The sequence below is a fragment of the Oncorhynchus gorbuscha genome, linkage group LG15 (assembly GCF_021184085.1).
Source record: "Oncorhynchus gorbuscha isolate QuinsamMale2020 ecotype Even-year linkage group LG15, OgorEven_v1.0, whole genome shotgun sequence".
Lineage (NCBI taxonomy): Eukaryota > Metazoa > Chordata > Actinopteri > Salmoniformes > Salmonidae > Oncorhynchus > Oncorhynchus gorbuscha.
In genome coordinates this window covers 27,467,471-27,480,011 of record NC_060187.1, presented here as the reverse complement: position 1 = coordinate 27,480,011, position 12,541 = coordinate 27,467,471, and the positions used below count along the sequence as shown (strand labels likewise).

General features: G+C 41.6%; 1 protein-coding gene across 2 annotated transcripts; it reads left to right on the top strand.

Moving 5' to 3' along the window:
• Positions 1 to 1,473: 1,473 nt before the first annotated feature.
• On the top strand, positions 1,474 to 11,573 carry LOC123996845 (complement C1q tumor necrosis factor-related protein 7-like). 2 transcript variants are annotated; one of them, XM_046300618.1, is made up of 3 exons: positions 1,474 to 1,700; positions 7,647 to 7,886; positions 10,349 to 11,573. In XM_046300618.1, exons 2-3 carry the CDS (start codon positions 7,655 to 7,657, stop codon positions 10,975 to 10,977), a joined length of 861 nt encoding a protein of 286 aa, XP_046156574.1. In that variant the 5' UTR covers positions 1,474 to 1,700; positions 7,647 to 7,654; the 3' UTR covers positions 10,978 to 11,573. The 2 variants fall into 2 exon arrangements, with proteins under 2 accessions (XP_046156574.1, XP_046156573.1); XM_046300617.1 differs by lacking the exon at positions 1,474 to 1,700 and adding an exon at positions 6,024 to 7,232.
• The last annotated feature ends 968 nt before the right edge of the window (positions 11,574 to 12,541 follow it).

Below are 12,541 nucleotides of genomic sequence, written 5' to 3'. Positions count from 1 at the left end.
CATGCCTGCCTTTTTGTGTTTGTCAAAAGGCTTTGCCTATTGTTTAGGATGACATTGCTTTTGCGTAGGTATACTTTGACTTCACTCTACAGGGAGAAATGACCCTCTGCTTACTAGCCTAACTGTACAAGGAGTCCTCTAGTTGTATGTCTGAATAGGAGTGTAGTGAGTGATATTAATCATTATATGCCTCCTCTGAGTCTATAGAACAGCGACTATTCTTGAGAAGTTCTTAAATGCATTTTAGACCCGGACAGAGGCTGGGCTCCCCTGTGACTAGTAAATATATGGCCAGGGTCATTGTGCAGTCAATATGGTAAACTGCTTAGCACAGCAAGCATCCTGGGAGAGTATGGGAGTGAGGCGAGGCAAGGGTAGATTCAGAGTAAATGGGTTTGGAGATCAGTTTTGACAGGTGGCCAGATGTGACTATTATCAGGGTAAAGGTGGCCGTCATTTGCACACTCAGAACACCTGCCTGTGCTTCCACGGAGAGATTGTGTGTCACTAGACAAACACCAGCCAGGAGCCCATCCTACAGCACCCCAATACCAAAGGCCCTATACCATACCATAGCCATCCTCCTCACAGTCCTAAAATCAAGGAAACACCAATATAAAGTGTATTAATAGGATGTTGGGCCACCACAAGCCAGAACAGCTTCAATGCACCTTGGCATAGATTCTACAAGTGTCTGGAACTCTATTGGAGGGATGCGACACCATTCTTCCATGGGAATTTCCATCATTTGGTGTTTTGTTAACTGCTGTCTCCGGCGCCGCTCCAAAATGTCCAATAAATGTTTAATCGGGTTGTGATCTAGTGATTGAGATGGCCATGGCATATGGTTTACATAATTGTCATGCTCATCAAATCATTCAGTGACCACTCATGCCCTGTGGATGGGGCATTGTTAATCTATGGGGGCATAGTCATGGTAGCCAAAATAATGGCCTGCCCAGAATTTTATACATGACCCTAAGCATGATGGGATGTTAAATGCTTAATTAACAACACCTGTGTGGAAGGACATGCTTCCAATATACTTTGCATTCCTCATTTACTCAAGTGTTCCTATTATTCTTTCACTTACCTGTAGTTTTAGTGCATATGCAGTATACCACCATCTAGAGGATACATATTGCTATTGCTGCAACTTCTCAGTTGCAAAAAACATTTCTGAATGATCATGCTGTTACAAGAATCACACTCCAGAATGAAGTATAATGTCAGTAGTTGACTCTTTAATGTGGACTGGTGGAAAGGGTGTGTATTCAAGCCTGCACTCTGAACTTATGAAGTCAGTCCTTGAGTTGGTGATAGTTGTTTTGCTCTGTGGAATGTTTATAACGAGACAGAGGATGTGGATGAGGGAGAAAGAGGGAGGGGTGTGAGTGAAACAGAGAGGGGGAGGTTTGAATGACTCTAGGGAGGCTACTATTACAAATCAAGACTCTGAGAGGGAGCAGAGAGACAGAGGGAGCCCTACACAAATGTTTGAAGGAGCCCTACAAAGACGAAGGATAGGAGAGCGAGACAGAGAGGTTGAGAAGGAGACTATGTTATCCAAGGACATTCTACTCATCTCTCATCACCAAGGACACAGGACTGTGGCCAGGAAGGAGATCTGAGGATTGACACAATTATACTGATTTGAAGTTGTTCAAGCAGTCAACAAGAGCAGCAGCTCTCAACCTGTGGTAAGAGCATTCAGCTGGCAAACGTAACATCTGCATGTTTCTTAATACCATACATACAGTATGCCAGTGCTATGATCACTCACATTATAATCAAATAATACTAATGTTCTTTACTTTGGGGTATAAGTTATTGGATGGGCCATACATTTTCAGAATAGATCAGAGACGCTGGCATGCTGTTTCACTCTCATCATCTCAAAATAACAACCTCAGCTGGTCATCACCTTTGTCTTAATTGAAGCAATAAGACCTGAGGTGGTGTGGTATATGCCCAATATATCACGGCTAAGGGCTGTTTTTATGCACAATGCAACGTGGAGAGCCTGGACATAGCCATTAGCCGTGGTATATTGGCCATATATCAAACCCCTGAGGTGCTTTATTGCTATTATAAATGTTTTACCAATGTAATTAGAGCAGTTAAAATCAATGTTTTGTCATGCCCTTGGTATACGGTTTGATATTCCCCGTCTGTCAACCAGTCGACATTCAGGTCTCAAACCACCCAGGTAATAATGTTCATTTTAGCATGTGTACCAATTAAAATAATGGCACTATGCTTTTAAGAATGTGTGAGTTCTGTTCATTATTTCTGTGTGTGTGAGCGTGTGCATGCCTAGGTGAACATTTTGTGTGTGAGAATGCATGCATCTGAGAGTAGAGCAGGGTCAGTGCTTTAATGATGGGTAGGTCCCAGTCATGACATCATCTCTGCTGGGCAGAAATGGTGGGTGGGGATTCTCCCTCAGAGGGCCTTTCTCACACTGGCTCTATGCTGAGTTCATTACAGTACTACCCTCAAATCGAAAAACATGTTCCACTGAGAGCAGCTGCCTTTAGCGTAAATTGCCCTAATTAATAATGGGGGGGCCAAGGGATATCTATTTCACAGTGCTGGCTGAGCTTGTTCACACCAGTATGTGAATTTGTGAGTGTATGTATGTTCATTGGGTGGCCATTGGGTGGCCTTTGTGTGTGTGTGTGTGTGTGTGTGTGTGTGTGTGTGTGTGTGTGTGTGTGTGTGTGTGTGTGTGTGTGTGTGTGTGTGTGTGTGTGTGTGTGTGTGTGTGTGTGTGTGTGTGTGTGTGTGTGTGTGTGTGTGTGTGTGTGTGTGTGTGTGTGTGTGTGTTGGACTATAAATCATTTGCATGTGTGAGAATAAAGCATTTACACAAATGATTTATATTATGTTCCGTGGGTTGTGATTCCCCTGATCATGATCTTCAAGTCTTCCATCTTCAGGACAGTGTTCATTCTGTATCTCTAACATCTCACAACAAGCGTTGCAGAATGTTTTTTAAACTCATAGCCATGGAAACCCAATGTTAGTTCCACTATTCCTAAACACACGCTATTGTCAGATACAAAGACGTGGAACAGATGTACAAACATACAGACACACAGAGCTAACATGCTCAAGCCCAATTGCCCAGACATACCGTATACACACAACAACATGCTCAAGCCCAATTGCCCAGACATACCGTATACACACAACAACAAAGAGCAAAATTACAGGCATTAATATACTCAGATCTCACAAATATCCATAACTGTACCTATTTGAATCCATGGTTCAGGTTTTTGTTACATTACTGTATACTCTGAATGTACAAAACATTAAGAACCCCTGCTCTTTCCATGACATAGACTGACCAGGTGAATCCAGGTGAAAGCTATGATCCCTCATTGATGTCACTTGCTAAATCCACTTCAATGAGTGTGGATGAAGGAGACAGCTTAAGGAATTGACACATGGATTGTGTATGTGTGCCATTCAGAGGACGAATGGGAAAATCAATATTAGGAAAGTGTTCATAATGTTTGGTACACTCAGTTATTAACTACATTATACAAGCTGAAGCTGAAGATAAACTCCCAGGCATTTTCCTGTATCAAGTTGAAGCTGGGTTTACCAAGTCATTCAGTGCATGCTGTTCAAGCCACTGAGCTATAAATTATCAAGCCGCCTAGCCAGCTAAACAGACGTCTCTGCAACACATCTGTTTGAAGTCACGTACACAAGAATGCTCAACCAATCACACGACACAACACTGGACTGGCCAAGGGCTGGCATTTGTTAGTTCGTCCATCATTCCAGTGACATTGACCATCCAGCCAACTTGACACAACTGTGGAAAGCATTAGAGTAAACATGGGCCAGCAACTCTGTGGAACGCTTTCGACACCTGGTAGAGTCCATGTCCCGATGAGTTAAGGCTGTTCTGAGGGCAAAGGGGGGGGGGGGTTGCCATTCAATACCAGGAAGGTGTTCCTAATGTTTGGTACACTAAGTGTATATTAAGTTGAAGATAAACTCCCAAGCATTTTCCCACAGCATTTTTCCACAGCTGCCAACCATTACCGCCATACATGCATATTGTTTACAGTATAATTGAGATAGAGAATGAAATATAATTACTGTTGTGAAGCATATCTAACAACACTTGTGAAGTCAATTATGTTTCCATGTGGTGTGTAACAAAGTGTCTAACTTCATCTGTATGATTTAAGCCTTATGACCTATCATGTTTTGCCAAATGGTATCCAGCTACAGTTTGGTATCTAGCTACAGTATGGTATCCAGCTACACTATGGTATCTAGCTACAGTATGGTATCCTACGACAGTATGGTATCTACAGTGGGGCAAAAAAGTATTTAGTCAGCCACCAATTGTGCAAGTTCTCCCACTTAAAAATATGAGAGAGGCCTGTACACTTCAACTATGACAGACAAAATGAGAAGAAAAAAATCCAGAAAATCACATTGTAGGTTTTTTTATGAATTTATTTGCAAATTATGGTGGAAAATAAGTATTTGGTCAATAACAAAAGTTTATCTGAATACTTTGTTATATACTCTTTGTTGGCAATGACAGAGGTCAAACGTTTTCTGTAAGTCTTCAAAAGGTTTTCACACACTGTTGCTGGTATTTTGGCCCATTCCTCCATGCAGATCTCCTCTAGAGCAGTGATGTTTTGGGGCTGTTGCTGGGCAACATGGACTTTCAACTCCCTCCAAAGATTTTCTATGGGGTTGAGATCTGGAAACTGGCTAGGCCACTCCAGGACCTTGAAATGCTTCTTACGAAGCCACTCCTTCGTTGCCCAGGCGGTGTGTTTGGGATCATTGTCATGCTGAAAGACCCAGCCACGTTTCATCTTCAATGCCCTTGCTGATGGAAGGAGGTTTTCACTCAAAATCTCACGATACATGGCCCCATTCATTCTTTCCTTTACACGGTCCCTTTGCAGAAAAACAGCCCCAAAGCATGATGTTTCCACTCCCATGCTTCACAGTAGGTATGGTGTTATTTGGATGCAACTCAGCATTCCTGTCCTCCAAACACGACAAGTTGAGTTTTTACCAAAAAGTTATATTTTGGTTTCATCTGACCATATGACATTCTCCCAATCTTCTTCTGGATCATCCAAATGCTCTCTAGCAAACTTCATACGGGCCTGGACATACACTGGCTTAAGCAGGGGGACACGTCTGGCACTGCAGGATTTGAGTCCCTGGCGGCGTAGTGTGTTACTGATGGTAGGCTTTGTTACTTTGGTCCCAGCCCTCTGCAGGTCATTCACTAGATCCCCCCCCATGTGGTTCTGGGATTTTTGCTCACCGTTCTTGTGATCATTTTGACCCCACGGGGTGAGATCTTGCATGGAGCCCCAGATCGGGGGAGATTATCAGTGGTCTTGTATGTCTTCCATTTCCTAATAATTGCTCCCACAGTTGATTTCTTCAAACCAAGCTGCTTACCTATTGCAGATTCAGTCTTCCCATCCTGGTGCAGGTCTACAATTTTGTTTCTGGTGTCCTTTGACAGCTCTTTGGTCTTGGCCATAGTGGAGTTTGGAGTTTGACTGTTTGAAGTTGTGGACAGGTGTCTTTTATACTGATAACAAGTTCAAACAGGTGCCATTAATACAGGTAACGAGTGGAGGACAGAGGAGCCTCTTAAATAAGAAGTTACAGGTCTGTGAGAGCCAGAAATCTTGCTTGTTTGTAGGTGACCAAATACTTATTTTCCACCATAATTTGCTAATAAATTCATTAAAAATCCTACAATGTGATTTTCTGGATTTCTTTTTCTCATTTTGTCTGTCATAGTTGAAGTGGATAAGTAATCCTTCTCACCCCCCCCCCCCCCCCTTTAAGATTTAGATGCACTATTGTAAAGTGACTGTTCTACTGGATGTCATAAGGTGAATGCACCAATTTGACGCTCTGGATAAGAGCGTCTGCTAAATGACTTAAATGTTAAATGTAAATGTTATGTGTACCTATGATGAAAATTACAGGCCTCTCTCATCTTTTTAAGTGGGAGAACTTGCACAATTGGTGACTGACTAAATATTTTTTTGCCCCACTGTAGCTACAGTATGGTATCCAGCTACAGTATGGTATCTAGCTACATTATGGTATTCAACTACAGTTTGGTATCTAGCTACAGTATGGTATCCAGCTACACTATGGTATCTAGCTACAGTATGGTATCCAGCTACAGTTTGGTATCCAGCTACAGTATGGTATCCAGCTACAGTATAGTATCCAGCTACGGTTTGGTATCTAGCTACAGTATGGTATCCAGCTACACTATGGAATCTAGCTACAGTATGGTATCCTACTACACTATGGTATTTAGCTACAGTATGGTATCCTACTACAGTATGGTATCTAGCTACAGTATGGTATCTAGCTACAGTATGGTATCTAGCTACAGTTTGGTATCTAGCTACAGTATGGTATCCAGCTACACTATGGTATCTAGCTACAGTATGGTATCCTACTACAATATGGTATCCAGCTACAGTATGGTATCTAGATACAGTATGGTATCCAGCTACAGTATGGTATCTAACTACAGTATGGTATCCAGCTACAGTATGGTATCAAGCTACAGTATGGTATCTAGCCACCGTATGGTATCTAGCTACCGTATGGTATCCAGCTACAGTATAGTATCTAGATACAGTATGGTATCTAGCTACAGTATGGTATCTAGCTACAGTATTGGTTCCAGGGAAAAAAGGTTTCCATGATGTGGTCTCTTATATCCCATCCATACAGTCACTTGATGACCCCTGGTTTGCTGCCCAGTCCTTACAGAACCAAAGTTACCTTTCTTTCGCTCTCTTTCTAAACCATAATTTATCTCATTGCTAAGTGCAATCATCAACTCTTTCAATAACATGATTGTTATTGTGTTCTGTCAATGTTTCTTAGGTCCAAGAGCAGATAACATGGCTGTGTTTCTGTGCGTGTCTGTGTCCAGAGGGTTATTTCAGCCTTGGGTTGCTCTGACATAGTTGTTCTGGCTGTTGTGTCATAACTAAGGAATGCATTGACAAAATGGAATTGGCTTGGAAGCGAGGCAAAGGCTTCTCTCACTGCTGCAGCCGATAACACATTAATGCGACTGGGGGGGCTGACAACAGAGAGGAAGAGAAAAAGAGAGTCCAAAACGCAGCGTTATCCATTAGGACCCACATCTGGCGCTGTGGCTGTAGTTTGGCAGGAGAGAGGTGCGGTGTGTGATTCTTGATTCCTTCATATGTTATTTTACAGGGGAATCTGCTGTGTTTTATAGTGCTGTGTCTAATGCTTATTATTTTAGCAGGTTCCTGTGTTTAGTCCCTCCGACCTTATCTCAGTCTGTCTGTTGGCTAGCTGGCACTAGAACATGCTCTTCTCCCGCCAGGACACTGCTGTGTTTTCATTTCTGGTCATCTCTAATAACTGGAATCTAAACTGGGCTGTTTCTCAACTTAGAAGAAAGTTTCCAGATTTGTTAGATGAATATGCACTCAGATCATGTACACTCTGCCATTATAAGAGAATGTCACCCGTTTGTGAATGTGGTCATTGAGGTTGTGTTTCAAGTACTATACAGTAGGTCTGATGAAGTGGCAGTCGTTTTCTTTTCTCTCTCTCTACAGAGCTGAGGATGTGGCGGTTGGTAGGCGTGGCCTTTTTGTGCCAGTGTGTGATTGGTCAGCTGCTGGAGGCCAAGGTGAGAGTAACTCCACCTCGTCTGATCTGCAGTGTTCCGGGGTTGCCAGGAACACCAGGTAAACCTGGCCCCAACGGGCCTCCAGGGGCCAACGGGAGCGTAGGAATCCCAGGAAGAGATGGCAGAGATGGCAGGAGAGGAGAGAAAGGAGAGAAGGGTGGAGCAGGTACAGTACTGACCTCATCTAACTCCATAAAACATACCCACAATCAGAGGCGTCATGCCCATAAGTAGCACAGGGGCACAATAATCATTTAATCATTGTGAAAATATATAATCAAGTTAGAGTAGCTAGCTTGTAGAACTACTGTATCTTAGCTGGCTTGCCTGCTGGCAAGGTTAATAGACGTTAGAAAAGCAAGCAATTACTAAATGTACTGGATATTGTAGAGAAGCATATTTAGTTTTTAGTTTTTTTTAAGTGCCACCCGTCAGGAAGATACAGACAGCTCAAGAGATCTGATTAGATATGATGAAAAATAAACATATTTTTTAATATAGAATTAAGCATAATGATTATGGCTCTAGATTGCAGGAAAAAGCTGTTTCAGGTGAAAAATGCTAAATTCTCCAACTTACAGACAGGAGACGTAGCCCCCCTCCAGATCACCTCCCCAGCCATCCTTACGTACTTTGTGGCCCCTCAGATTTTTGGGGTAGATGACGCCCCTGCACACAGTTCAAATATTGACTCCGACTGTATATTTACTTATTGTCTACTTTACCTCCATGAACACGCCATGACCTTTTGGCAGTAAGTAAATATATAACGATTGCGTCGAAAGACAATTTTACACCACCAAAAATACATTTCAGTCCTTTTTAATTATCCCTACCCAAGCATTTCACAATCTGAATCTGCCCTGCAGATGGGTTTGCTCTCAGGACATTAAAGAGGCTTCAGTGATTGATGTAGAAGACAAATAGGACCCTCCAGTGATCTCTGAAATTGGGTTTATTAATCATGGTCAAACTACATCAGCTACACAACCATATTTCACCAGGGAGACCATGAGCCAGACAAAAAAATGTATGTGATGTTTGGTTTAAATCAAAACTACTTCTACCAGGTGTTTTTCTAAGACCAAGGTTTCCATGTGTCTGAGCTTCCCACGCAGTTCCCTTTATTTGGGGTGTGTTCATATTTTTCCCAATGGTTGGATGCCTGGTTCTCCTGCCTTTGGAGTGATCCAAAATATAATATTTTATATGGGTCAAGGAAGCTGGAATATTTGGAAGAACAAAGTTAAATCACCGCCTCTGTTTTTTTGTTTTTTTTGTCAGTGTCTGTTAGTGTCATCCAAGTGCAACACGGCTTTAAGATAAACCTTGTTTTAGATCCAATATGTACTATGTCAATGAGCTGTAAATGTCAGGCTCACAGTACCTGCATTCTGCATGATGTTCTTTTACAGACTTACACATTTAAGAGGAACCTAGGCATGCAAATACCACACGGTCTCTTTTTCTCACACACATTAGAATAGCACACATTTTTTTCACACATTCAGTACATGCATACACATGCATCCTGTCCATTCCTTCCTAGCTCCAATACAATTATTGTGTGATGGTTTGGTTTGATACAATCCCAGATTTGACGACACTGTACAACAGTCAGTGCAGTAGTCAAACATAGATTGTGGCTGGACTCCAAGGGCGAAATAATAACCGAGGATGGCTGTGAGGGACTGAGCAGTGGTGGAAAACTACCCAATTTTCATACTTGAGTAAAAGTATAGATACCTTAATAGAAAGTTACTTAAGTAAAAGTGAAAGTCACCCAGTAAAATACTACTTGAGTAAAAGTCTAAAAGTATTTGGTTCTAAATATACTTAAGCATCAAAAGTAAAAGTCTAAATCATTTCAAATTCCTAATATAAAGCTAAATAGACACCACCATTTTTTTGTGTGTTTAGTGAGTCTGCCAGATCAGAGGCAGTAGGGATGACCACGTGTTCTCTTTATAAGTGTGTTTAGTGAGTCTGCCAGATCAGAGGCAGTAGGAATGACCACATGTTCTCTTGATAAGTGTGTTTAGTGAGTCTGCCAGATCAGAGGCAGTAGGAATGACCACGTGTTCTCTTGATAAGTGTGTTTAGTGAGTCTGCCAGATCAGAGGCAGTAGGGATGACCATGTGTTCTCTTGATAAGTGTGTTTAGTGAGTCTGCCAGATCAGAGGCAGTAGGGATGACCATGTGTTCTCTTGATTAGTGTGTGGATTTGACAATTTTTCTGTTCTGCTAAGCACTCAACATGTAACAAGTACTTTTGAGTGTCAGGGAAAATGTATGGAGTAAACATTACATGATTTTATAATATAATGATTTTCTTTAGGAATGTAGTGAAGTAAAAGTTGTCAAAACATAAGTAGTAATGTAACCCCACAAAAAAACTTAAGTAGTTCTTTAAAGAAAGTTTACTTAAGTACTTTACACCACTGGCACTGAGCCTATTCACTAATCCTTAAATAGTAGGGTTTTACATGCACAGGGAATCAGTTTACTCATATTACAAATAATCCAACAATACTGGTCAAATGTGATAATAACTGTTCAAGTATGTGTCAATGGCAATACACAGCTGGAGTTACAGTCAGTCAGAACACCAACTGTCTCCATTTCAGGGGTAAAGGGGAAAGTCGGCCCAACGGGTAAACTTGGCCAGCGGGGTGACCGGGGTCCTGGTGGGAAGAGGGGTCCTGGTGGAGAGAGCGGGGATGGGGGCCTACCTGGTCCTCCAGGGCCCCTTGGGAAGAAAGGGGACAAGGGCCAGCGAGGGCCAAGGGGGATGGCAGGAGTCTGCCGGTGTGGCAGCCTGGTGCCTAAAGCAGCCTTCTCTGTGGGAATCACCAGCAGTTACCCTGCTGAGAAGGAACCTATCAAGTTCAACAAGGTCCTCTTCAATGAGGGGGGCCACTACAACCCAGAGACGGGTAAGTTCATCTGCGCCTACCCAGGCATCTACTACTTCTCCTATGACATCACACTGGCCAACAAGCATCTGGCCATCGGGCTGGTGCAGAACGGACAGTACCGCATCAAGACATTTGACGCAAACACAGGAAACCATGACGTGGCCTCTGGGTCCTTAGTAATGTTCCTGAACCCAGAAGACGAGGTGTGGCTGGAGATCTTCTTCAAGGACCAGAATGGCCTGTTTGCAGATGCAGGGTGGTCTGACAGCCTGTTCTCTGGATTCCTGATCTATGCAGACACCAACTACCTGGACTCACTAGCAGAGGACTACGCATAGTTTCTTATTACATTCAATAAAGAACTGAGAGGACTGAGTTTATAGCCTCCCCTTGATGCATTTAGAGTATCTATTTCATAATGTTTTATTTATATTCTATATAAATACAGTGAGCTCCAAAAGTATTGGGACAGCGACATTTTTGTTGTTGTTGTTGTTGTTGTTTTGGCTCTGTATTCCAGCACATTGGATTTGAAATGATACATGAGGTTAGTGCAGACTGTCAACTTTAATTTTCATCCATACCGGATTAACCGTTTACAAATTACAGCACTTTTTGTACACATTCTGGCGGACCAAAAGTATTGGGACAAATTCACTTATATGTGTATTAAAGTAGTAAAACGTTATGTATTTGGTCCCTATTCATAGCACACAATGACTACATCAAGCTTCTGACTCTACACATTTGTTGGATGCTTTTGCTGTTTGTTTGGTTTGTGTTCCAGATTATTATGTGGCCAATAGAAAATAATGGTAAATAATGTATTGTGTCATTTTGGAGTCACTTTTATTGTAAATAAGAAATATAGTATGTTTCTAAACACTTCTACATTAAAGTGGATGTTACCATGATTACGGATAATCCTGAATGAATCGTGTGTAATGATGAGTGAGAAAGTTACAAAGGAATACATTTTTAAAAAATGCTAACCTCCCCATTATTGTAAAGGTTGTCTTGGGGGTATGATATTTGTGAGTCTGTAACTTTCTCTCTTATCATTATTCACAATTCATTCCGGATGTGTGTGTATGACCTTATGTGTTTGGGGGGTAAAGTCATGTAGGAAATCATTTTTGTTTGGTGAAAGTAAACAATGTTTTTTGGGAGAAAAATATCTAAGTGTCTAAGTGATAATAAGCTATGATTTATATATTTCATGAATACATGTTATGATATTTACTTCAGTCATTAATGAGTCTTAGTTGAATACTATTAGAGTTTAAGGCACAAGTACTGTACTGTTTTTGAGTGTGGTGATATGATATAGATGCTCAATCCCAACACAGATGTTAAACACATTACTGAACACTGGCTGTAATAAACCATTTCATCCCTATCAGCACAATCATTACACTTCACTATATTCATAATATCCCACATAACACTATAAGTATGGCAGATAGTCTGACTCTGCAGAGAAGTAATCAATTAATCTACTGTATCTCTACAATCCAGAGATTACCATTGTGGTCTGGTCCAGCTGAATGAAAGTGGTGTGTCTTGGACTCTTCCCTGTGTGTTTTTGGCATGATCACTGGAATTTGAGAAGCTATTTGTGTTCTTGTTATGTTTACCATTGGAAAATATGTATTTTCTCACTTAATAAAAATTCTGCAGGTGAGTATGGGAGTATGGAGAGGTTGGGAGCCCATAAACACGGAAACAAATCTGTACCGACATGAGGGGCGTGTGTGTGTGTGTTGTTTCTAATTCAGCTGTAGCATGTAGAGCCTTTGGGGAAATACAGTTCTAGAACACATATATGAGAGAGAAGAGTGTTGCATGTGTGCTTCTGGAGAGTGTTACTAAACTATACAGTGTTCATCCCTTTTTGGATCT